We start from the raw sequence: 26,677 nt of genomic DNA, 5'->3' as shown, positions 1-26,677 counted from the left end.
AGTAAAGAGAGTCTCTCCAGGCCCATGATTAGCCTTTGTGTTCAGCCACTTAGTAATTAGTTCACAGGAAACTTAACCCCTCATGGATAACAGGTTTCTGAGTGAACTCTACCCAGATGTCTAGTTTGAAACGCAATACAATCTCAGAGATCTCTGCCTGTTTTTTCCCTTTCAATGGACAATGAAAATGAATGCCTGTAATTGCACCTGTGGTGGGCATGCTTGGAAAGTGGAAGCGTTGATTCACCACGCAGTGCATAGCACCTTACAAACCCTGAGAAGAAAGCACCGTGTTTGCTTAATCTGCCCAATGTGATGGCTCACGCAGTCCCAGCGCCTTTCCCTGTTTCAGAGCAACCAGTACAATTCAAAACCCAGCACACAGTGGGATTCTTCTACAGGATGCACTGCAAGCCAGAGCACTTCCGTTTACTGTGCTGGGGCTGGAGAGACAGCTGAGCAGTTCAGAGTGCTCCCTCCTGCTCTTCCCAAAGACACAAGTTTGGTTCCCACATCAGGCAGCTCACAGCTCCCTCTCTAAGTCTGCTGAGGCCATTTACATGCACGCTCGCCTGCCTCTCTCTCTCTCTCTCTCTCTCTCTCTCACACACACACACACACAGAGAGAGAGAGAGAGAGAGAGAGAGAGAGAGAGAGAGAGAGGCACACAAAAGTAAGATAAATCCATAAATCTTTTTCAAAAAGAAGGAAGGAGGGAAGGAGGGAGGGAGGAAGGGAGGGAGAGAGGGAAGGAGGGAGGGAGGGAGGGAGGGAGGGAGGGAGGGAGAGAAAGTCCTGTTCAGGTTCCTACACTGTGGATTGGAAGTTTGAGCATGCATGTGTACATGGGTATGAGAACATGAGACTCAAAAGTGACTCTGACAGCTGACGCTTCCAGATAAACCATCCATCCAGACAGCCTCAGCTTAAGGTTCTGGTAGCTTCCAGGAGAGTGCTGCTCTTTTATTAAACACATGGAAATGTCACTTGAAATCCCCGTGCCAAAGCACAAGCTGGATGGATTGGTCTCTGTAAACACCAAGGATTCAACTGTGGTCTTTTGGTTTCAGCATAAAAGAAAACTCACCCAGTAGGGATGTACCCCAGTGAGGCGACACTGACCTGGTGTGTATACCTGTAGTTTGTGTGTGTATGGGTATGTGCATGTGTGTATGTGTGGTGTGCATGCATTTAAGTGTATGTAGGTGGTATGTGGGTGACTGTGTGTATATGTGAGTGAGTGCATATGGTGTGCATATGAGTGTGTGGTGTGCATATGAGTGTGTGGTGTGCATGTGAGTGTGTGAGTATATAGTGTGTATCTGTGGTGTGTGCATGTGTAGTGTGTGTGTAAGTGTGAGGAGTGTGTGGTGTGCATATGAGTGTGTGAGTGTGTGGTGTATGCATGTGTATTTATGTGAGTGTGTGGTCTGTATGTGTGGTGTGTGCATTATGGTGTGTGAGTGTGTGGTGTGTGTGTGGTATGTGCATTGTAGTATGTGAGAGTTGAGGAGTGTGTGGTGTGTGCATGTGTAGTGTGTGTGTGAGTGTGAGTAGTGTGTGGTGTGTGTGGTGTGCATATGAGTGTGTGTGTAGTATGTCATGTATGAATGTATATTCTTATTATTTTTGCCATCTACTTTACCTTCCTATATAGTAGAGACACTGAATACGGTGAAAATTGTCAGTAGAGAAGATGCTTCTCAGTTAGAGATTTATTATATTATTCCATTTTTGCCCATTCTAGAGAACAGGCCTACAGACCCCATAGACTGAACTCAAAAACAGTAAAACATTAGTGAGCTTGTACCCAGCCTAAGAGATCAGGACTATCCTTCTATCTGTAGGGCTCTTAATTTGCCACACACAGAAAGCATGACCTGCCCCCTTCTATGTGATTCCATGACCAGTTTGGGCCTCCATTAAAAAATACAAAACTTCCATGTGAAATATCTGGATTTAGACTTGGGGGTTGTTGCTGCTTTGTGTTGAGTTTTGATGTTGGCTCCTTCCTGTTTCCTTAGCTTTGCCATCAGGGCAGAAAATGGTAAGAACAGCTTGTTGGTCTCGTTATGTGGGCCATTCGAGTGTGCCCAACTTAAGTGACGCAATATCCCTCGGGTCAGTCTGTGATAAACCCCAAGTCAAACAAGGCTGCATCTGGGATGTGTCATATCCTAAGGATCTGACCTAAGGTCATGGCCAGCCCTGACTCTTAAAACCCCAAATAGTCACCTAAGCAGTGATATAAACTGGTTTCAGCTGACTCTTGGGCCGCTACTGTAGTGCTGAGACTAGGAGAACCTTGCCATGGAGGAGCTGGAGAAATGGCAGGGAGCATCCACTGGTTACTCCAACAGGCAATCCAGCTTCAGTGGCTCTGTGTCCAGGGCTAATGGCCTCGGCATGTCCTGACACCATAGTGGAGGTGCATGTGAACAGGGTCAGCCAGAAAGGACTGAGCAGCAACTGGCTTCCAAAACACAAAATCTCAACAAAACCTTGACAATGGCTACAGCCCATTATCTCCTGTTTTCACTTCCCTCCCACCAGAAAATGGCCTTCCAGCCTGGGACAAGCAGAAGCCCTGTCCAGAACGAGGGCAGGACTGGAAGCTGGTAGGAATGTCCGAAGCCTGCCTGCACAGGAAGAGCCATGCAGAGAGGCGCGGCGCACTGAAGAACGAGCAGACATCCCCACACCTCATCCAGGCCACGTGGACAAGTTCTATATTCCATCTGGATCCCGAGGATGTGAACGATCAGAGCGTCTCCAGTGCCCAGACCTTCCAGACCGAAGAGAGGAAATGCAAAGGTAACCTCTTCCTACCAGACCGTGGCCACACGGGCATCTCTTCCACGACTGTGTTCCTCCTCCATTTCTTCACACACCTCCAGTCAGTGTTTCCCTGGCTGATCCTTCCTGTTGTCTTCATCCTCTAATTTTCTTTTAAGTGTAAATAAACAAGTGGGGTCCAAAGGCCAGCACTTCATTCCATACCACAACACTGGGGGAGAGATTCTTTTTAGTTCTTTAAGGAGCAAACATGGTGTTAATTTGATCTTTAATTCTACTTGTATCTGAGTGGACACAGGCATTGCTACATTTATAACTGCTTGTTTTATGGTGTGTGTCTGAGTATATGTATATCCATATGTTTCTTGTCAATTACACCAGTAGCTAAAGGGATTTTTGATGCCTGCCTTTAACCTACATAGACGATTCTTGCTTGCCAGGGAGATTTGAACATTTCTCGTGGTCAGTAAATCCTGTGTCCCTGTCCTGGAGAGAAGATTAGGGTATTAGACGGTTGTCACCTCATAAGGGAGGAGGTAGTCATCTCAAGAGGGAAACAAAACCAGCTGAAGCAGCCCAGATTCCTGATCACATAAGACTTAGCTGCTCTTCACCTCAGGCCACCCCACCTGACAGATGTCTTCCATGCTGATCGCGTTATGGTCTTAGGGTTACCCAAAAATCTTTGCTTCTTAAAGCAGCCTGTGTCTATAAGTGTTCAAGTTCTCGTAACTGCCCGTTCTTTCCCAGTTCAGAATTATCATGCTTGGCTTTGGCTTTACTTGCAGTAAAGTTTAAGTTGCCTATTTGGAAACTGAAAAATCTCACCATCAAATAACAACGTATGGCTGCGTAGTGATAGGCAAGCCGTGAAAACGCATAGCCGCTGCCCTGTCTTAAACGTAAGCCACAGTTCCACTTATCATTCACGAGTAAGAACCCGGGTCCTTCTGATTTTCTGGAAACACTTTAGAGCCTCCGTAACGTCTGGTTTCACTCAGAAAGATCCAGTTTCTGAGACAGATGTTCTCCGTTGGAACACATTATCCAAAGATGGTGCCCTCAGCTCTGACTGGAGCGCAGGAGGGAACACCTTGTTCCTTTTGAAAGGTGATACTTGAACTTCTGTGTTAATTATTTAGAAGTTGAAAGGGTTTTTTTTAATGTTTTAAATTGAAATAGAATTACACCGCCTCCCGCTCCTTTCCTTCCCTGCAGTCCCTCCCAGGCATCTTCCCCTCACTCTCAGGTTGATAGCTCCTTATTCTTTGGTTATTATTGTGACATACATGTGTATGTATGTACATGTATGTATAAATATAAAAATACAACCTGCTAGGTCTGTTTTTGGTGTTTGCGTACACATTGTTTCAGGCCTGACAGCTCTGCACTAGACAACCAACCAGTAACGGGCTTGTACTTAGGAAAGGTGAATTCCCTTTCTCCCAGCAGTCATTAGTTGCCTGTAGTTCCTCGTCTAGGGGTGGGACCTTGTGGAATTCCTCCCGTCCACCTTAATATGACCATTGATATAGCCATTGCTACAATCTTGTTTGTGCAGACATTTCTAGGAGAGACTTTGACGTTTTGAAAAGGATATTTAGAAAAATGACAAAATACGATTTTTTTTTCCAAAGAGGTCAGGATGTAAAGCAGGTGAGCCTCCACGTGTGAATGGGTGTGCATGGTGTCAGTGGGTGTGCATGTGCATATTTACTTGAACTACAACTTAGATTTATAAGAAGATTGTATCTCCAGATTTTATAGGTCGCAGTAAAAATTTGCCTGTCTTTGGTATATAGCCAACATCCTCATGATTTAAGGACCCGAACCGAAGTTGACTCATTCACAAGTGGTACCCAAGTTCATTCATTCACAGAGCGCTGTCTCTATTATGAGGAATTTTGTTCTTAGATATTGTTGAGTTCTAAACATTAGCCTTTCAGTTTGTTAAAAATGCCTTGAGAGTAAGAGGGGGTGGGAGTTCCGGCGCATAGGATGCTGAGGTTCCTGCCTCACCTGAGGCTGAAGCTAAATATGAGACACCGTCCAAAAAGAAAAGATGAACAGACAAGTTACAGTCTTTGGGTTGAAGACTCCACAGTACAGTGGCTAAGACTGACACATTTGGACTAGAATACCAGCATTCCCACTGTATGTTTAGAGCCAACTTATACAAATGTTACGTTGACAAAAGTACGTAAGATGAGGTACTTAAGCATTTCACTTGGTACCTTGCTTGTAGTTCACATTAAAGAGCAGCCACCATTTTCCTAGTGGTCTTTATTACCGGCTCTACATCCTAAGTCTCTTAGATTCCCTGGATAGCATAGCAAGGAATGGGGCTAGAGGAGTTGAACAGACGAGGATGGGTGGGTGGCCTGTTTTATGAAGCCCAGATCTTCCGATAAATCATTCAAGTGCATCTTCACTATTCTGGTGTTGAAAGAAAAACAGCAGAGGCAAACCTTGTGAGGTTTCCAGAGATACCACCAGAGTTCACTTTGACCTGGATGTAAAACAGTGTCCTGATTATCAGCACAGAAATGAGACCCAAGTGGCCTGAGTCACAAAACCCAAGAATCTACTGAACTCAATTTCCCTAATATATTTCCACACTGGTGAGTGATACCTACATTCCCCTTGGGAGTTGTTTCTTCTCCATTGTCTCCATTGATCTGCTATGTCTATAGAGTCTATAAAGAAGTGTTGGCTGATAGCCATTCATATTGGGCATTTACTTCCTGGCTGCTACCACCCATAAAGTACCTGCTGCCCTTGCCTGCTCTTGTATACATTTGTCTTCTAGTGTTTATGCAGGGCCCACTGTGTTCAGGGCATTATGCTTGATGTCTAAGAAGGACAAAAGAGCATTTGAGCCAAAAGGACATTTGATTAACCTCTTCCCAAACATCCCAGATGTAATTGATAAGAGCCAAATGACCTTGACCCATATACAAAAGTTAACTTGTGGTTCAGCAATACAAAACAAAAAATGGGCCACTCGAGGCTGCCAAATAAGCCTGTCCCCAAGTCAGCAGCAATCTCTCAAAGCTAGACCAGAATTCTTTCACGCGTGGTTTGTGGGCTGCAAACTGATCATTGCCGCTCTCTGCTGATGCAAGGAGAACGAGTTCAGAAACTTGCCAAGCTCCTCATCATCATCCACAGCCCAGATGCATCAGCCATTGCTGCCTCTCGCTGGGCCAGGCACAGGACCAGTTTGGTGCTGTCAGACTTGCCTGACCAGCCACATGTGGCCAGAACTGGGCCAAAGTCTTAAGCAAGGAAAGGAATGTATTGGTCTACAATGGGTGGGGTTTTCTAAAGACTCTTCCTTCAAATCATTTGAGAATCATTGACTTATATGTGTCATAGTCTTAGCCGAGTTGGGGTTTCTACCTCATATTTTACACAGTGCGTCTGTGTGCTTTATTAGCTGCGCTCATGCTAAGCAAAATTACCTGGTGGGTTACACAGTCCTGGAGTCCCCTCGCATTCCACATCAGAGACTGTGCCACCGCCTCTCTTCCCAGAATCCAAGTTGATTTGTGCTCGGAGTGTGCGTGCCAGAGAATGACACTAACAGTAGTTCCAGTTATTAGAGATGAGAGTCTAAGCTGTGTGTGATGGCTCATGCTGAAGCCCCAGCACACCCAGAAGGTGTGAGTTCGAGGCCAGCTGGGACTACATAGTGAGACTTTTACTAAAAGGAACTCTAGAGGGAAGGAGAGAGAACAATGTGAGGCAGTAGTTGGAGCTTTGCATTGGAGTAACTAGAGGTGGAATGGACCCTAGAATCGGTGTTTCAGTGGTCCCTTTTAGTGATGCTTTAGATCAGCATGTCCCCAAGTCTTTGAGATACTCATAGGACTCTGGGCAGGAAGGGGCCTGCCACCTAGTGGGCACTCGGGAATAAGTCTGTGCCTCCTTTCTCTGCTGCCCTAGGAGCCAGCTGGCAATCTTGGGGACACTTTGGGCCTGACCGTCTACTCACTCACTCCACCTTAGTGACACTCCACTGGGTGATAGATCCCTAAACTTCTGTTGGGAACCACAGAGTTCAGGAAGCCCAGAATGTTGGTGGCAGATCGGCAAGTGACTCACTCGAACCGGACTTCAGCACACTAAACCCATGAAATAGGGCCTCCATAATAGCCAGGAACTTTCTGGAAGGAAGCATCAGGGCTGTTGGGATGATCGTCTGGCTTGAGCCACCTCCCTGGGCACTACTGGGAGGACAGCAGCAGTCTAATATACCACTAAAATTTCTCTGTGAAACCACACCATCATGATGGAAAAACAGGGGAATCTTAGATTCCCAGGAAGGAGAGAAGAGTTAGAAAAATTTTAATGCATCATTTTCTTTCGTTCTAAATGCTCCATGTGGCTTTATGGGGGGATGAGGAATAAAAATTTCAGTACAAGCCGGGTGATGGTGGCACACGCCTTTAATCCCAGTACTTGGGAGGCAGAGGCAGGCAGATCTCTATGAGTTCGAGGCCAGCCTGGTCTACAAGAGCTAGTTCCAGGACAGGCTCCAAAGCTACAGAGAAACCCTGTCTTGAAAACAAAAAAAAAAAATTTCAGTAAATTATAAAATTACAAATATTGTTTTCTAAATTACCAAGGATAAACACTATTCCAGTTTCTCCCACATTCCAGTCCTTTCTTTTCTATATACTTGGGTCATCCAAGGCACATACATCATTTGTAACCAACTTTTAATCCTTAGCAATAGATCATCAGCACTTCCCCTTGCCATTAAACTGTTCTGCTGAATACTGACATTTATTGGCAATAGATTATTCTTTCTTGTAGCTAAAATATCATTTATTAAATCATCCCCCCAAAGCTTAGACAATATAAGGTAATTTTTAAATAATAAAATTTAAATAACATCTTATTTCAGCAAAGGGGAAGACTATTAATCCATGATCTTCGGAAAGAACAGGTCGCTCAGATTGGCGATAATGCTTTAAAATGATGTAAAGCTCTCATTCGCCAGGATAACAAAGTGCCCTGAGAGTCAGAGACATAAATGCAAGCCGCTGTGTGCTTTGCGGTCCTTTGAGACAGACATTCACCCTCTCAGTGGTCAACCTTGGCTTTACAAACACAAGGACATCGTCATGTGAACCTTATTGAGAAGGTGAGGGATTGCACAGCTGGAGCCCTTCCCCGGGTCCCAGCTGCTCTATCACTCTCTGTCCTCCACTGTGCGCTGCTCACCAGAGATCATGGCCCTTAGTCCCATGGACTACAGCAGCGATGCAAGTAGAGGAACATGACTGCTTAACATGATAATAAGGGCTCACTGCGAATGTCTGGCATGCACTAGATAGTCGTGTGTTTTCTTACTTCAAAGGCAGGAGAGAGACTCTGTAAGTAAACAAATAGCGGCAGACAGAACTAGAAAGGAAGGGCAAGGTACCAGCTAGCATGGGAGGAAGTAATAATAAACTAGCAATGGTAATGTGGAAGGAAGGAAAACATCAGAAAGTCAGGATTCAGGTCCGTCCAATTTCAATTCTCATTGAGATGCAGCACAGAGCCATCGATGCTTCCACTGTGGGCTTTCCAAGGTCAGCATGGCTGCATCTATGATATGGAGAAAGGCAGACCTGATCACTCTGTCCTTCTTTAGATCACCCCGACCCTCAGACACACACGAGGTCTGAATGCTTGACTCTTTGCACTTTGGTCCTGTGGCTAATAAATTGGAAGTGATCTAAATCTTCCCATCCATAAGGGCATTTTCAGGAAAATCAAAGTGTATCTAAGACATCTATTAGAAAAATGGAAGGCTTATTTTGGAAATGTGCTTTCCCTAAATAAAAATGTAGCACACATTCCCAGTATGACCCCACTTATGGCTTTGGAAGTCTGGTTAGTTGAACTAATATGTATAGGGACCAGTTCTCAGTGGCACAGCAAACTTATTTCCAGAGCTACCTTTGGGGAGAAAGGCATGCAGGAACAATGGCGCTGATATTAATTCTACATACAAGTGTGTTCAAAGATCTTCCCAATAGTGACAATCTTAGATGATGTCTTAGATGAGTATGCTTTTAATAAGATGTCTTACGTTGACTTCTTGTTTTCTAACTCACAAGTTCAGAGTGGATCTTTGAGCCTCTCTGATCCTCAAAATAAGGTAATGTGATTGACTGACCCTTCGCATTTCTATATAGATAAAGGAGAGTATGAGTAAAGCCCTTAATATAATTTCTAGAATTTAATAGAGATTGAATAATTGTTAGTGTCCTCGGGATATAAATAATCTTCTAACCTTGGGGCTCTTCTGGTATCCATTACCCTGTCTGACCTCCAGTCACCCTGCAGAACACAAGAAACTGAGATGAAAGGATGAATCAAGCCCAGCGGAGCATCAGGGACAGAGTTCTTAACAGCAATCCAAATATTTTAGCAAGACTTTTAAAATTTTTAAACCTTTCATGAAAAAAGAATCACCGAGTATGTGAAGTTAGTGGAACTGGGATCCAATTCAGACATTCTGATCGCAAGTACCAGGTCTCTCTGAGGTTACCCCATCCTGGGATCCTAAGCAAAGAACCTGGCACAGCAGAAGACTCACATGACATGAGGCACAGGTACAGGGGGCCCCAGCCACAATGACAGAGACGGTGAGTTCCTGTATGCATCTGACTGCACAGCCTAGGCACGCGTTCCTACTTCAGCACCTATTAAGCTTTGACCAGACACTTGCCTTTCTGATCTCCATTTTATTACCTGAAAAAAAATGGAAACTTTTTTTATTATAGAAATAAGATCTTGGATGATGTTACAGAAACTGATTGGTAGACAGAGCTTGGCTCCTCTGATGAGGCTTGGGAAGCCCATGAGTAGTGTGGGTATCGGGAGTGGCAAACATTCGGGAGAGTAACTGCTAAGCACACATTAACCTGAGTCAGCTCTACTGTGGGTGGAGGGGAATAGACGCCGAAGCACACCCTGTGACACTGTCAACGGGTGGACGGTTAACTGTGGCAGAGCACTCCGAAGACACAGGCCATCGGCCGATTCTGACAGAGATTGAAAGTACAAAGGTGTTCCCATTAAATTTAGACAGATCTGTGAGTGGCATATTGATCCTGCCTGTAGAGACAGCCCGAGAGTCCTCACAGTTCCGCAGCACTCAGCCAACACTTGGAGAAATGTAGGATCAGCCAAGCGTGGATTGGCTCTTGGCTCTGAAACTAACTGCTTAGTATTGGATAAATAACTAATTCTCTCCAACAAAAAAACATGGAGATGAATTGATGGTACAGGACAAGGCTCTATATTCCACTGTTAGTTTTTCAATATTGAAATCATATTTCCCCTTGTGAGGAAAATGGGGGCTGAATATGTTAAATCAGCACAGGCCAAAAAAAGAACCAACCTGTGATCACCGTGAAGAATACAGTGCACAGTCCAAACCGGTTGAAAGAAAAATCATGTCTCATGCCATCTCTTTCAGTAGTTTTATTTCCCTTGGGACCCTTCTCCCCAGTGACCTAGAAACCTTTAGGTCCTCCAGACCCCATTTTCAGTTCCCTCAAACAATTCTGAAAGCATTGGGTATTCCATGATAAACCTCCTCACTGAAGGTGTGGCCAGCTGCTTCTGGATAGACCTTTGGGTCTGAGTCTACCAGAGATGCAGAGGTCACATGCCAAAGGTGGTGTCACAGACGATGGGTGGCATGCCTTGTCTTCAGGACAGTCCTCACTCCAGTGGCTGTCCCATGACTGGCTCCAGCCGTGAGCTATACTAACTTTACTCTTTCAGGTTCAGATGAACTTAGCCAACTTGACACAAGCCTGTTCAGGGTACCAGAAACCCAGAACTAGCTGACCTTGGAAATAAGAGGAGAGTCAGAAAGCCCCATGACCCAAGGCCATTCTCCATGGCATATTGACCTGAACCAGGATTATGAGCTTTGGCGAAGCCCTATCCCTGTGACATCTGTCAGTATTGACTTATACAAGAAGACTGACTTTATTAAACATCACTCTTGAAATATAGTACCAGGCTGAAAATGGTACTGTCTAACTCATATCTCTGTTATGAAGCCACTTGGCATTTGAGTTAGAATATCATGTGGGGCCAATGATTTATTTGTCTAGATAGCAATATTCTATGAATGCCAGGTTCCCACCCCCATTCCCCACAGTTGTCTCATAATATGCAGCTCTAAAGGCCATAACTATTTTAAGTCAAACCTTAGAACTAATGAAAAGATACTTAATGGGATCTTTGTTTGACTAGCTCTGCAAAGAACTCCTTATAATAAGCCTCGGATATAAAAGTAAAGGTCAAAACCCATGTAAGTAAGGATCCACTGCCCTTTAGGAGAGAAAAAAAATACATGTTAATCTTTTGCAGCACTTTCAACCAGATAGGTTTCTATGGAGACAGGTATCTGATATGGATTCATCCCACTTACTATTCATTAGCAGTCTTAGGGTGCAATGCCTTCCTCTTGTCCCCGAGGCTCATAGATGTGATGCTTCACCCTAGCTTTCTTCGAAAGGTCCATTCTGTACCTGTGTCTTTGTTTTACTTCTCCCACCCCCCCCCCAAAAAAGGACTGGGGAAAATCTGAAGGCTTTGCAGTTGGTCACAATCGGTCAAAATCACAGCACCAAAAGCAGAGAGTGTCACACACTTAAAGCTGACCTGTTGTTTTCTCCAACAAATCAAAGGATTTTTGTTTTCAGTTTTCGTTATGTTTGGTATCTTTTGTATATAGATTGCCTGCTTTGGAGTTGGGTTCCTCTGTCTTTCAGGGTCGTTGCATTTTTCAAGATCTGCAGCCTGAGTCTTGTGCACGTTTCCCTCAGCTTGTCCTCTAGCGTTTCAGTTGCATGGTTTCTGGAGGCTCTCCAAGGCAGAGCCTGGAGTCACTTTTGGTGTCTTCTTTTTGAGTCACCTTGCGCTAACTCCTACACCTCATACCTACACAGCTAGCATCCTACCCCATCCGTGTTATCTCTGTGTGTGTGGCTGCGGGTATCATTTGGATTTTTACCTCACATTTTTACCTCACAGAACCACTGACAGTAAGCTACAAAAATCAGTCCTCTTAACTAAACTCTTCAGAATGACGCCTAGAACAGCGGGGATTCTCTTAGATGACTATGATGTAATTACCAGGATCAGGAAATCTGACACTAGTGCAAGCTACCTCCTAATTGACAGGCTTTATTCAAATGTCACCCTGGGTCTCTTTTCCCACTTGATGAAGGGAGATGTGGCTGAGCTGGAGAGAGGACTTGCCTCTCTGGGGTTTAATAGGCTGCCTCCACCAGCTGTCCTTTATCCAGTCTTGCTCTCTGGCCCAGGAGACAGGGCTATGTGCTTCATTTTGTTGCTGTGGGTCTTTGGGCTCTCTCTACAACTTTATTAAGGTATCACTGACAAACAAAGAGTGTGTTACTTTAGTATCTGTCTACATTGGTGATTATTTAAATCAAGCTTGTTGGTACAGGTGTCACCTCACATCTTTATAATTTGCTATGGTCAGAACATTTAATATCTAATCATTTAATAACTTTAAAGGCAAGGATGCATTGCTGTGAACCTTATGCATTGCGTCGTGCTATATATGGATCCCTCTCTATGTTCAGTAGCATTAGCAATAGCTTGAAATCTCTTGGAAAGCGTTCTTTCTATGGGACAGCTTTGTTCAATGACTCAAAAATATGTAACCCATGTCTGGCAATGGAGAGGATTGCTTAGTAGTATAAGATGCCTAGTTGGGGTATCATGACTCCATTTAAATTTATTTTATACATGTATATATTTTAGGGTGCTTCTGCAGGGGTAGGTTTCCATATGGCTCTTCAAAAGACTTTTATAGTTAGCTGTTCCTCCCATTTCTTTCCTTTACCCTCTCTCTTCTCTCCATTAATCCTCCTTTTTTGGGTTTTTTTTTTTTTTTTTGGCTTTTCGAGACAGGGTTTCTCTGCAGCTTTAGAGCCTGTCCTAGAGCTAGCTCTTGTAGACCAGGCTGGTCTTGAACTCACAGAGATCCGCCTGCCTCTGCCTCCCGAGTGCTGGGATTAAAGGCGTGCGCCACTACCACCAGGCCTTAATCCTCCTTTTCTAGTTTCCCCTTTATCCCTTTAAAACACTATATTCTATTTCTCCTTCCAATTCCTTGCTATGCCACTTTGTACAGCTGATGATTTTTCATCTATAAAAAATATTTTTGCACACTCAAGGATGCACTAGGGGTTCACTGTGGGGTTCAATATCACGCTGTATGGAAGCACATATATACATGGTCTCGGTGTGTGAGGTCTCTTGGAGACATCATTGAAGAGGTGCTTGGTGAAAGGTTGGATAGCAAGTCCGATGAGCACAGAGAGATCACCATCAGCTCCTGGGGCAACAGTTGAAGCTTAAAGCATTGATGGGGTCACCCACTACCTTCGTTAAGGTTTCTATTGCTGTGAAGAGACACCATGACTACATAAACTCTTATAAAGGAACGCATTTAATTAGGGCTGGCTTACAGTTTCAGAGGTTTAGTCCATTATCATCATGGAAAGAAACAAAGTAGCCTGCAGCAGACATGGTGCTGGAGAGAGAGCTGGCAGTTGTACATCTTGATCCACAGCCAATAGAGAGTGAACTGAGTCCCACACTGGGCATAGTTTGATCATATGAGACCTCAAAGCCCGCTCCCACAATGACACACTTCCTCCGACAAGGCCATACCTCCTAATAGAACCACTTCCCTATGGGCCAAGCATTCAACCATGTGAGACTGTGGGAGCCATACCTATTCAAACCCCTACCCCGGCTAAGGAGATGAATGATCAGAAGGTGACCGAAGACTGACCCCAAAAGAACACCAGTTTCAAAAGTCAAGCAGAGGGCCAGGTGTTGTCACTTGAGAACCTGAAGTCACTTGAGAGGCTAAGGTGGGACAATCACCATAGCCTTGTAGACCTCGTAGACCTTGTAGACCAGCCTGGACTACATAGTATGTTCTAGGCCAGCATGGACTAAGAGAAAACCCTGCACTACCTTCCCCAAGTGAAAGACCAGCAAAAGGGACAGACCATCCCTTGGCGAAAACTAAAAAGAATTCATCAGAAACACAAGTCCCATGAGAAGAGACAGTATGGTAAGGAAATGTCTCAACCACCCCTGGAGAAGCGGATGCAAGCCAAGTGTCAGTGCAGTTATGATACTGTTGTGTTCAGAGATGCAAAGATTCCAGAAGTTTCTTGTTACCAGAGCCTGAGCGGCAATGACAATTTGCAAGCGTTGTCTTACTGAACATACGCAGTCACATAAAGCCGAGTTATAGACTAGGAAAATTGAGCTGGGCTGGTAGAACGTGACTTTTTTCCCCCAGACTAATTAGGCAAAAGGCAAAAGCAAGGCATCAGCCAGGAGCAAAGAGAAATGGGCCACACAAAAGAAGCCCTGAGGATCCTGGGCCAGACATAATAGCCAGTGAGGCTGGAGAGGGGGACAGGAGCCAGCTTAAAGGACACCTGTCTTTCTCTGTGGGGGTGTGGCTCTCTGGCTTTAGCCAGCTTGGGAATCAGAGGCACCCACAGCGTTTTGGGTCCACCAAGTCAGAGCTGGGTCGTGCGTGTCTAAGAAGTGTCTAAAGATGCAGGTGTCTGGTCCAGGAGTCACTGTCCAGGATCGAAGAACTTTGTGATCTGGTCTACAAACCTTGTGGAACCCAAAGACTGCTTTCTTTTACAGACTCTTCTAGTAAAAAGCCACCTCAGTGTCAGGGCCTCTGCATGAACGTGCTAGGATAGACAGCCCACCTCCCGGAAGGAAAGCAATCTGAACTCTAATGCAGTATTGAGAAGTCCACAACACGTCAGGCCTTCAGAACTTCCCTTCTGGAAGCCTACCCCATTCCTAGCTTGCTGTTCCCCCAGCACAGGCCACCCCCACCAGTGTGACTGGCCCCAGGGTGTCTTGTTCCCACTTCTGTGTTCCTCTGTCACTTCATCAACACATTCCCTCCCCAGCAGTTAGCCACGCTGCCAGTCTCGTGCACATTTTCATGAAGGCACATTTTGCTTTGGGAAGGATTGTGAGCCAGCCTCCCCTTGCTACTCTTTTGTGGAGCTGTAACAAGATAGAGCTATCAGAAAGCTTTTATTGGACACCAAAAGCAAAAAAAAAAAAAAAGAAAAACTTTAATTAGGAACAAATTCACAGTAGAAAACATACAAAAGAAAAGGGATGTGCGCTTATTCATACCAAAGCAAACTTAGTCTGAGAGCCCAAAGGCCCAGGCTAGGCTTGGGGACCCCTGGGGACTCCCCCTTCAGGCCAGGAGTCCTCCTCCTTGGTCTGTGCTCTCTTGCATGTAATTTCAGAAATGCACCCAGCTTCCAGGTGTTCCCTGGGTCCCCACATTTGACTCCACCCCCAACATGTAGCTGGACAGAGCAGAAAGCTAGGTCTGCTGTATCTGTAACAGACATCAGATCACATAAAGCTAAGGAATGGGCTGGATTCAGCCATCAAAGCCACGGGCTTTAATCCTCTCCATATTGCTTAGCAAATTAAAAGCTGCTCTCTCTGTGGTCCTGCCTGCCCTGTTCTGTGGTCCCCAGGGGCTGCTCTCCCAGGGGTCCTGCCTGCCCTGTTCTGAGGTCCCCAGAGGCTACTCTCCTGGGTGTCCTGCCTGCCTCTCCATTAAACTAGTTTCCCCATAGCTACCATCTGTGTTTTAATTTTCTCATGGATAAGTGAAGCACATTTAGAATGCACAGCTTCAAAACTTTGGCTCCTAGGATCCAGAGAAGCCTAGGAGAGGACTCAGCCTCCACATGTTTCCAGTGTAGCTGGAAAGTGCTTGGAGAGATACTTTAAGAGGGGGTGGTACCAGACTTCCAGGAGCTTAGTCAGCCTTGCTCCAGATGGACGAAAGTGGAGCCCCATCCCCCCAGGTGTGTGTTACTAGGATCCAAACTCAGGTCTCCTGAATGCTAAGCTATTACACTGTTCATGAGAAGAATACTTGCAGAGACTCTTTAGTATTGCAGTAAGGTCTGTCTCTTGAACCCCTCCCTTCCTCTGTCTCCCACCTCTCCCCTTCCTGATATGCTTCCTCTTCCACCTCCTCTTCCTTCTCTTTCTGAAAGGGTCACACTATGTTGCCCAAGGCTGATCTTGATCTCCTGGGCTCAACTAGTCATCCTGCCTCAGCCTCTCAGGTGCTGGAACTGCAAGCACAGGCCATCATGCCCACTTTGGGGTCCTAAATTTCAAAATCAATGAAGGAGAAGATTCCAGATATCAGAGACCAAGTAAGCATGCTCAGAAAGCACAGTAAACCACTATAGATGCCCCCCAATATCTCACCTACTATTCTGATCTTTCCATACTTGGATGGAAAGACTGGTCCTGTCACGAGAGGCAATGGGGGCTGGGAGAATGGGGTTGATAAATGAAGCAGACTAAACTTATAAAATTGCCAACTTTATTTAGAGCCTCAGAAAATATATGCTCTAAAGGTTAATAAAGGTCACATGAGCAAAGTTCTTTTGAGTTCAAACTATATAGAATCACGAGAACACATGTGGCATAAACTTGGTTTTTTATAGAGATGTATAAACAAATAATAGCCAGTTGTAATGAGTAATCGAGAGAAAACTCGCTCCTGTCTGCTGTATCTGGGAAGGGCATGAAAACTCATTCCAAGAACAGTTTCATGTTCTAAAGAAACTGAGGCCATAGACTCTTGTCTCGTTTACTTGGAGTGTTCTTAGAAGCACTCAAAAGTTCCCTCCTATGACTCCATTCCTGTACCCTATTCCAACGTGGTCCCCCCCTCTACCTTCACAAAGGCAATGTTCTCAATCCACTCCAAAGAGAAGAGTGTGTCCTGGCCACTTTGCAATGTGTCTGTGTACAGAAATGGTTGGCAGCGATGGCAGCTCTTCAGTTGAGGTCTGATGAGCAGAATCTGTTTCTGTTGTCCATCAGCAAACTGTGTGGGTGTTAGAAGGCAGCCTTTGTTCAGGACAGCTCCACACCTAAGAAAAATGCACTCCCAGCAAAATGTAAAATGTTAGCTTTAGTTTCCTGAGACAGCATCTCTCTATGTGGTCCAGGCTTGTCCTGGAACTTGCTATGTAGACCAAGCTGGTCTTGAACTCACAGAAATCCTCCTGCCTCCTGAGTGCTGGGGTTAAAGTCATGTGCCACCATACCTGGCTAAAATATCTTTGAAAAAATAATAGGCACAGAACTTGGTGCTCTGGGGGGGGAGGGGGAGGGTCCGCTCAGCTCTGTCTGAGAGCCCATATTGTATATTCAGTGAGGTCGTGGGCCTTCAGGTTCATAACAGAACCAGGAACTTCAGGGCCAGAATAAGTGGCATTTGCAGTCTCTATGAGGAGAAGGGAAAGAAAACATGTCAAGTGTCCTTGAAGCAAGGGAGACTTTGGAGTGCTCACAGGACAGGGACACTGGGCAGGAGCCAAGGGAACAGGAGAAAAGAGTGGGTGAGGGAATGGGAAAGGCCAGTGTCAAAGGCAAATGTTTCATGCTAAATGCAGGAAGGAGCCACGGGGACATGGAGTTACCTGGTCAGCTATTTTTAAATATCACTCCAGGTCCTGTGTCAAGAAAGAACAAACTATAAGACCCTGCACACCTGCTAAGGGTTTGGGCATAGGTCGTGAAGGGAAGGGATATGTCAAGGAATTTGATGGTTCTTTGATTAGAGCCTGTCTTAATTGGGGTTTCTATTGCTGCAACAAAGCACCATGACCAAAAAACAAGCTGGGAAGGAAAGGCTTATTTGGCTTACACTTCCACATTGCTGTTCATCATCAAAAGAAGTCAGGATAGGAACTCAGACAGAGCAGGAATCTAGAAGCAGGAGCTGATGCAGAGACCATGCAGGGGGCTGCTTACTGTCTTGCTCATCATGGCTTGCTCAACCTGCTTTCTTATAGAACCCTGGACCAACAGCCTAAGGTGGCTCTACCCACATGGCCTGGGCCCTCTGCCATCAATCACTAATTAAGAAAATGCCTTACTGCCAGACTTGATAGAGGCATTTTCTCAATTGGGTTCCCTCCTTTCAGATAACTCTAGTTTGTATGCCAAGTTGATATAAGGCCAGCTGGCATAGAGCCCTAAGTGGACAGTGGTGTTAAACCAGAAGACTGAGAGGGGACACCACAACTCAAGGTTCTTGAGAGTGAGAGATGTCTGTGAGCGGTACAATTGCCGTGGTGAAGCATAGCCAAATTCCAGTGAGTTTGCCGACAAAACAGACTAAATTAAAAAACAACTGCTTTATTTAGTACATAGCGCAAAGTTTTCTGCCCTCTGACTAGGACTGGAAATGTAGATAGCCCTCCAGCCGTATCATGACAATCGGTACTGTCACATGTAGGCCTTTGCTGCTGACTGCATCTACCATTTTTCTAAGTGTTTTATATAAGTCAATTCCCTAATCTCTAAAATGAGGCAAACATACTTATACCTCTCTTGTGAACAAAGAAACTATGATATCAGTATGTTATATCTATCATCAGGAAAAAAAAAATCCAGAAGTTGTTAGTACAGTGCATTATGGCAGTGTTGTGGGCTTTAACAACTAGACTCCTTCCTGTCATTTATCCACCATCCTCAGTGACAAAAGTAGCGAGGACTCTAGCTATCATCTTACACTGTTGACAGAAGTTAGATAGGACAAAGAAGGAGGAATAAGTGCCATGAGCCTGCTGCTGCTGCTGCTGCTGCTGCTGCTGCTGCTGCTGCTGCTGCTGTTGCTTTCAAGACAGGGTTTTTCTGTGTAGCTTTGGCTATCCTGAAATTCACTCTGTAGACCAGGCTGGCCTCGAACTCCCAGAGACCTGCCTGCCTCTGCCTCCGAAGTGCTGGGATTAAAGGCTTGTGCCACCTCACTGCCTGGCTGCACCTACTGTCCTTGATGCTGTGTTTTGAGTTTCCTAGAAAATGCTTAACACTACTTCCTCTATCACAGTGGATTGGCCAGAATTTTAGAAGCATTCAGGCACAAGGGAGACGGGTGAGTATTTTCTCCCAGGGACCATATGCACACGTAGGATCTAGAGTACCTACCACTACAGCAGAAGGTAGATCTGTCCCTAGAGCAGGAGGCAGGAGTGCCTGCCAAAGGAGCTGACTTAAGTTGGTTCATCCATTTTCAGTGCATGCCATTGTAAGTTCAGTTGTGAGACCTTCTGCACAGTCATCTCATGTTTGAGAGCTACACACTTTAAAAACTCCAGCTCACGGGAGGCTTCTGCTGCCCATGGCCAGCTCACAGTGGCCTCTTCTTCCCAAGGCCAGCTAACAGGTGTCCTCCTCTGTCTGTGGTCCATGAGGCAGAAGGTCCTCATGTCCACACATCAAACCCATGCCTAGTAACTCAAAGGATGCAATTCCAGGTTGGGGGTAGAGAGCAATGTTTTAAGAACCAACAGAAGTTCATCATGAAGCTGAAGAAGGAGCAAAATGATGGGTACCCTGGTCCATGGAGAAAGGCCACCACTGTTGGGCCTCCAACTCTGCTCCCTATGTGAGTAGCCTGGAGATCTTTAGAGACCTTGGGGCTCACACACTGGAATTCCAACCCTCAGGAGGCTGAAGCAGAAAGATCAGAGCTAGAGACCCGTCTGAGACGCGTAGTGAATGCTTGTCTCAAAATTCTCGATGCTAAGATTTCCCCAATGTTGACAGAATCTGATTTTCTGCAGTAACACATGGGTACCCAAGTTTAAACATTTCTCAGTTGAGTTCCATATGTAAATGCATTTGATAAACAGCACAGTTTAAAATAAAGAAAAAGGATGGTGAGAGAGAAAAACAGTTGCCCTCCTTGAGAGCCCTTGAAGGTTTGCTGTCTGCCTGCAGAGTTTCCCCTACAGATGGGATTAGTCTTGTCCTTTGAGCCCGTTTCCTTCCATCCACAGAAAAGGGTGCACTTCCATAACAAATCGTTATTGACAGACATACTTCTAGCGATTACTATGAAAGCCCTCCCCAGATTATTGGACACAATTTGGTATGCAGTGGGTGTGCGTCTGTTTTCCAAGTGGCTGAATGAATAGCTGCATGTCACTGTTTCAGGACCTTCAGTAAAGCCTCACCTGGAATCATGACACAGACTGCTCCATCGCTTCAGAGACAGGCAAACCCTTCTGTCACTAGTAACGAGTGCTGTTGTTTCCTGTTCGATGGGATTTAACCAGTTCTGCGATCACCAATTAGAGTTGCCTACATTCTTTATGAGTAAAGACTCTCCCCACCTGCTGCGAAGAGAACACCCTTTAACAAGAGTCTATTTCTGATTTTTGTAAAAACATACAAATTACCCTAAGGGGCTGGAGCGGTGGCTCTGTGGTTAAGATTGCATACTGCTTTTGCAGAGGACCCCGGTTTGATTCCCAGCATCCATTTTGGTACCTCAGAAGATCCACCCGAAACTCCAGACCCCCAAGGGATGGGATTGCTCTGACCTCCGTGGAGAGGCACCAGCACGAAATGTGTACACAGACACATGCGTAACTAAATATAACATGTGGGGTTGTGTGGAAGTAGGTCGGGGAGAGTCCAAAAATGAGGGTGAGGGGAACATACTTGTAGCATGGAAGCAAAAGAAGGGAACCAGGAAAGTGAGGGAGGGGAGGCAGGGAAGGACACTGGGTGTGAATAAGCTGTAAAGAGGGCACAGCAACAAACCCATCACTGCATTTACTAACTACAAATGATAACAATAGTAGTCTAAAAGACCGAGAAGAAGACGGGTCTCTTCCTGGTCAAAGGTTACAAGATAATTCAGCCTGTTTAAAAAGCAATCAAAACTGCAGGTGGCTTTCAGTATGAAACCAAACTGTTTAGAAAGAACTAGGCAGTGGGACCAGAATCTGTCGCTGGACATGAACTGGCATTTTTCATCTCATTCCCTAAGGTGGAATTCCTTGCTCAGCCTTGATGCAGGGGGTAGGCGCTTGGTCCTGCCTCCACTTGGTGTGCCAGACTTTGTTGACGCCAGTCACAGGCTCTGCAGCTGTGGCCACCTGTCTGTGCACGTTCAGTGCACCTAGGTCGAGCTTCCCTAGCGCCAGGGACAATGACCTAGTGCTACAGCCTTGTCCACACCCGCCACCTCCAAGCTTTGTTTGTAACTCAAGGGCGGTTCTCTGAGTGGCTTTGAACAACCCCCTCCTTCTTCCTGCTGCCTGTGACCCTGACATCTAATCCCGTGTCATAGTTTATGACTGGAACAACATGTCAAATCAACAGTCTCATCCCCGTGGACTGGAGGTCTTCCTACCCACTCTGGATGGAGGGGTAGGGTGGGGGGAGGTGGGTGCAGGAGAAGAGGAGGGAAGGGGAACTGGGGTTGGTATGTAAAATGAAAAAAATCTTTAAATTAAATAAATAAGGAGGAAGGAAGGAAAGAAGAAAGAAAGAAAGAAAAAAAGAAAGAAAGAAAGAAAGAAAGAAAGAAAGAAAGAAAGAGAACTAGAACGAGGGAGGCTCTCAGGAGCTGTCCCCCCCCCCATGTGTCATCTCACTGTGGAGAAGGATCACATGGGTCTTTTGTCCACAATCAGACTTCTGAGCATTGTTTTCAAGTATTCCTTCAGAAGAAAAGTTGAAACTGTGGGTTTCCGTGGGGTTGTTGTTGGTGGGAAGTAAGAAACAGCTTGGCTCTACACCATAAGTAAAACAGGAAGGGTGACAGACAGTGTGCTAGGTCCAACGGCAAAATCAGAGATTTGGGGGCACACCTCCAAGTGGAAGAGACCATAGCACGTGGGGCTCCCAAGAAAGAAAGTGGCTGTACTGGAAGGTGAGTTTTAAGATCCGACTTGGGAAATTTCAGATAAATCAATGAGATCAGACAGCAAACATAAGGCTTGGATCCTCTCTCCTGGAGTTTGTAGAAAATAGTCGTGGCTTCTGAGGAAATGTTTTGACGTTTTTGGTAGGCAGAACATGCTAACTGTAGCGGCATGTGCATGTGTTCACAGAGATGCTTGCAAAGAAATCCTTGTTCCTTTTAGAGTAATCAGAGTGCAGGAACACTGCTCAAATGCTAGTTGTCTTCCTGGTTCCTCATGGAAACTGTAATCCTTTTACGGCTCGGAAACACGGTAGTTCATTTTTCCAGGTTCAAGGGTATCAGCTGGCGCGCATTCCTTGACTTGTTTTTGTGTTCTGTGGATCTGTTGTGGTTTTTCCTCTCATCTTTTGATTATCAGCTAAGTCAGTGGCCCTTTACTACGTTGGTGAAAATGTCCTCGCTCACAGGCTCTGGGGCTGTGGCCACCTGTCTGTGTACATTCAGTGCGCCTGGGTCAAGCTCCCCTAGTGCCGGGGGTGATGACCTAGTGGTACAGGATTGCAGCATCTGCCATCTTCATACTGTCTTTGTAACTCAAGGGCAGTTTGCTGCGTGGTTATATAACACTGCTCCTCCTTCGTCCTGCTGTGTGTGACCCTGGCATCTAATTCCATGTCACAGTTTATGACTGGAACAACATGTCAAAGTAGTGGTCTCACCACCGTGGGCTGGAGGTCTTCAGGAGAGAAATGCCAGAAAGGTCACACGCTGGGCGCCATCAAAGACTCAAATGTGAACATCACTACCCGTGACTCCTGGCTGAGAGCATCTGGGAGAAAGAAAAGGAACCCATAGCTTGCCAGCAAAGAGCCCCACCCTCGCTGATGTAATGGCCGAGAACACATGTCCACACCACATATACACCCAGGAAGACTTCTAATCTGGTACATATAACGTCTTTACTTAAAGACAGTGCAGTTTTACAGAAAATACTTCTTCCCTCTTGGATCGCTGTTTTTAAATGTCAAATATATAAATACTACTTAGATGACATTAAAGCTGGAAAATCATTTGGAAGACAGATTTGGAAGTAAACCATGCACAGGATTTCCCACGAGCTGCTGATCAGAGCATGGCTGCGCGCACACACAGACACACACACACACACACACACACACACACACACACGAAGAACAGACCCACGACTATTGAGCAGGGGTCCCTCACACCGAGTACAGTCACACACTCAGTGCTTTTGCGAGCAAAGAGTGAAAAAAGTTTATTTAAGCTTTAGGTGTTGTATCAGTCAGTGTAGACAATACAGAAACTGATCAGCTGCAAGGAACAGATCAAAACTCCAGACACCAGCAACATTCGGAAACCAAAACAAAACAAAAAAAAACCCGCCAGTGGGACCCAGGTATGACTAGCGGATGGCCAGATTCAGCCACTGAAAACCAAGTGGTGACATTCAGTGATGGAATCACCTGCTAATGTTTGCACAACTAGATTAAGGTCTCAGAGGCAGTTGCCGGGCTCATTACGAGTGGCTTTTCTCTGGGTCACACTAATAAACTTGATTATTGATTTTAGGATTGTCTGTGTACCCAAGGGTATTTTCTAAGATGTCTTTGTAATGGTCTGTGCTTAAGTGGTCAACCATAAGGGCATTAATGAGTAATCATGGTCTAATCACATTGAAAGGGGTTAAAACCTGCGTTTAAATAAACTTCCTGGCCTCGGCATAATAGACAATTTTTCTCTGCCACTGTCCTAATCAAGCAGAGGCCATTTCTACCTGCCTGCCATCCTCCCCAGGAATTAGCTTCTGTACACAGCTTAAGACCTTTGGAGTCCTAAATCTGCTCTCCATTGCCCTGAAACAGCAAGAGAGTTCAGAGATGCAGCTCCAACGCGGGGTTTTAGCAGGTCGGGGGCCACTCCGGAGTGAGGCAGACTAGGTGGCTGGGTCGACGGTGTTTATTCATCTCCTCTCCCCGTTTCATGTGTATGAACGTATGCCCTCAGCGTATATGCCCGGTTCCCGGGTGTCGGGGGCTGGCAAATGCATGCGTAGAGCGTGTGTATATGTAAAGTAGAGACTGAACCTGGATAACAAAATGAACTACTGTATGCCAGAGGTACAGGAAGTGTGCCCAGCTGCCAGCAGTAACTGCTACCTCACGTACCTGGAAGACAGTCCGGCTTACGGTAGTCGCGATGTCCACGCCGTGCCTGGTACCAGCATATATATGGATCAGGCCTGGGCAGTGAATCAGCCTTATACCTGTAGTTACCCTGGAAACCTGTTTAAAAGCAAGGACTCTGACTTGGGCATGGCCCTCAGTCAGTACAGCCAGCCTGCGTACCTCCCTGAAGAAAAGCCTTTTCCTCAAGTGCAGTCGCCACCGCACTCCCAGAAAAAAGGTAGGGATGCTTTGGCTTCCTCTTGTCTCCGTGCCGTCCTAAAGTTGTGTTGCATCTGCCTCCGCGAGTCTTCGCGTCTGAGCACTGGAAAGCTGAAGAGAAAAAGCAGCCGTAAGAGGTTGCCGTGTCAGTGAAGGGTTCGGGTGAACGCGGGAATTAGCGAACACTCGCTTTCTTTGTATGTGACAGCTACAGAGACACTGGTTTCCGTGGTCACGCATGGCATGTATGGTAGAGATGCGTGAGTGGTATCGGCCCCCTGCTAAAGAAAATATGTCAAAGAATTTCCTGGGTGTGTGGAATAGCATAGGAGGGAGATCCCCATTCAGACCAAAAATTCGCATGACGTTTTTCTTAACTCTTCTCACTGAAAGTTCGTTCTAATTAGCTGGTTGAGTGGTGTAAGACTTTCCCTGGCCCTGCAATCTTAGCTTGGTATGATTTCTAATTGTTCGTTTTGAGTCAGTTACTGATCCATGCAGAGAAGCTATTTGGAACTGTACTGCACTGTGAGAATATCAAAGTCAAACAGAAACGGACACACTTTACCTAGACAGTGCTCCCTATGTGTCTACATTTAGGGTCTACAGTCGTGAAGAATGAAGTCATTATATAAAAGCAAGTGAGATATTTCTCAAAATATCCAATATTTTTAAAAGCATATCATCTATTGATTTTAATAAGCATGGCACTTAATGTTCCATCAATAAGACATTTCTTCTATTACCAAAAGATCAAAGAGGCAAACAGGTCCCAGGCAGGGGACTTAGCAGCAACTTCCAGAGAGTTTAAGTGCTGTGATAGATATGTCAGAAATCTGTTTATTCTAAGTATGACAGGCAGGATCTGTTCGGGGAGCCAGATGCATGGGTTTCTATAATTTACAAGACTATGATGCCTTTTAATCCCCAAAGACAAGCTTCTCTGTGAGGGTAATCTTACACATAGTATAATATATTTCATTACACTTTATATAAAAGTTAACATCTGCTCTGTTGTGGTTTTATAAATGTTTTTGTTTTGTTTGGGCAGTTTCATGCACACTTGCCTTCCTCTGGTGTTCCCCTTGCTTCTTCCCTCTGAACTAGCCAGCCACCTCCCCTGTGTGGGGGGGATATACCACTAAAGAAAGAGACTCTATTATTAACAATAGCCAGCTATGAAAACAAAATGTTTCAGACAACAGCTCAAACCGCCCCATAGAAGTCTGACAGTGGGAATCGTAATCTACATTAGGATGAAGAAATGTTAAGGAAGCAGAGTCCTGTGTTTTTCAGTTAGATGCATGTCGTCAGAGTTTACCCTTTATGACATGAAAAACCCCAAGAAGGGGCACTCTGTTCCCTAATGGGGAGACAGGCATGCTCCTTTACTCCCTAGTTAAGGGTTTGACCTTGAAACTGAAGAACTTGTCATTGTCTGGCCGATCAAGCCAGTGTATGCCTATGGCTGTGTGGTTGGCTCCCGAGATGCCGGTGTCTCCCTCGAAACCCTTAATTCTTGAAAAATTCCTGCAGAACATTTTGGGTTCGGTTTCCTTTCATCTTTTCACTCTATTCTCTTCAGCCAGTGCTGGGGAATATTGGCTTATAAACTACGAAACTGGGGATTCTTCATTAATTAACTCAATGCATGAACTGGAAGAAAAGATGCATCGTGTGCATTTATTGATGTAATTTCTCAAAGCCGTATGTCATGGAAAGGCCACCGCCACCTGCCAGACTCGCTAAATCAAAGCAGGCAAATATTCTTAAATGAATCATGATTTACTGTTACAAGTCTCTAGGTAAATCCCAGTGACACGAAACCCAGCTGCTCACTGTGTCTTAGGACAAAAGGTCATAGCCACCACGTTTATCCATATTGATCCACTATTGATTTTTTTTCTTTTGTGTTGGAAGATAAAGTAGCGTCTCATTAAGGCAAAGTTAAGACCGGACACAGGTGTCCGGTGGGGAGGGCCTCATTTTCAACTGGATTCTTATCTGTGTCCGTGAAATCCGTAACTTCTGTCTGTTGCTGCCGTTATAGAACTATAAATCTTCAATGATCCCCTGACGTTTTTCCTCTTTTCAAGTTTCAGCTTTATTTGGTGTTTTTATGCAAGGAGGGGAGCCGGATTGAAGACATGGTTCTTTAAGGGTTTACTTTTGTTCTTTTTTTTTCTTAAATTTATTTATTGGGGGCAATACATGTGGAGGTCAAGGAACAACTGGCAGGACTCGGTTCTGTCTGAAAACCACATGGGATCCTTGAATCAAACTCAGGTCACCAGGCTTGGCAACCAGTGCTTCTATCTGCTGAGCCACATCCTAAGCCCCCCCCCCACCTCTTTTTTTTTTTTTTTTTTGGAATGAGTTATCCTTTAGTCTTTCATTGGCGCTTTCTGGTGTGTCTAGCATTCACATAACCTTGCTTTCAGGCGCTCAGGGGCGAGGAAGGCTGCAGAGTGGTAGCTGGCCAGCACTGAGGACTGTTGCTTCTAACACAGGCAGCCAGGGAGACTTAGGACGAGGTAGTATTTCCTATGTGTCATCTGGGACTTTGCACTGTAGCCAAGAAGGGAAAAACAGTATCAAACCCTGGAGCAGGGAGAACTGAGCCAAGGAACCCTGCTTC

The 26,677-nt window shown here is 45.4% G+C and overlaps 1 protein-coding gene across 23 annotated transcripts in view; it reads left to right on the top strand.

The window, feature by feature from the left end:
* Nucleotides 1-26,677, top strand: part of Thrb (thyroid hormone receptor beta) — a 337,850-nt gene that overhangs the window by 277,445 nt on the left and 33,728 nt on the right. For all 23 annotated transcript variants that reach the window (XM_038348812.1, XM_038348824.1, XM_038348806.1 and 20 more), the window contains one exon: nt 2,554-2,814. In XM_038348812.1, coding sequence (XP_038204740.1) covers nt 2,554-2,814 — 261 coding nt within the window. The remainder of the gene's footprint in view (nt 1-2,553; nt 2,815-26,677) is intronic.

This window comes from Arvicola amphibius, chromosome 12, assembly GCF_903992535.2.
Source record: "Arvicola amphibius chromosome 12, mArvAmp1.2, whole genome shotgun sequence".
In the NCBI taxonomy this organism is placed as follows: domain Eukaryota; kingdom Metazoa; phylum Chordata; class Mammalia; order Rodentia; family Cricetidae; genus Arvicola; species Arvicola amphibius.
This window is presented reverse-complemented; position numbering and strand designations above follow the sequence as displayed.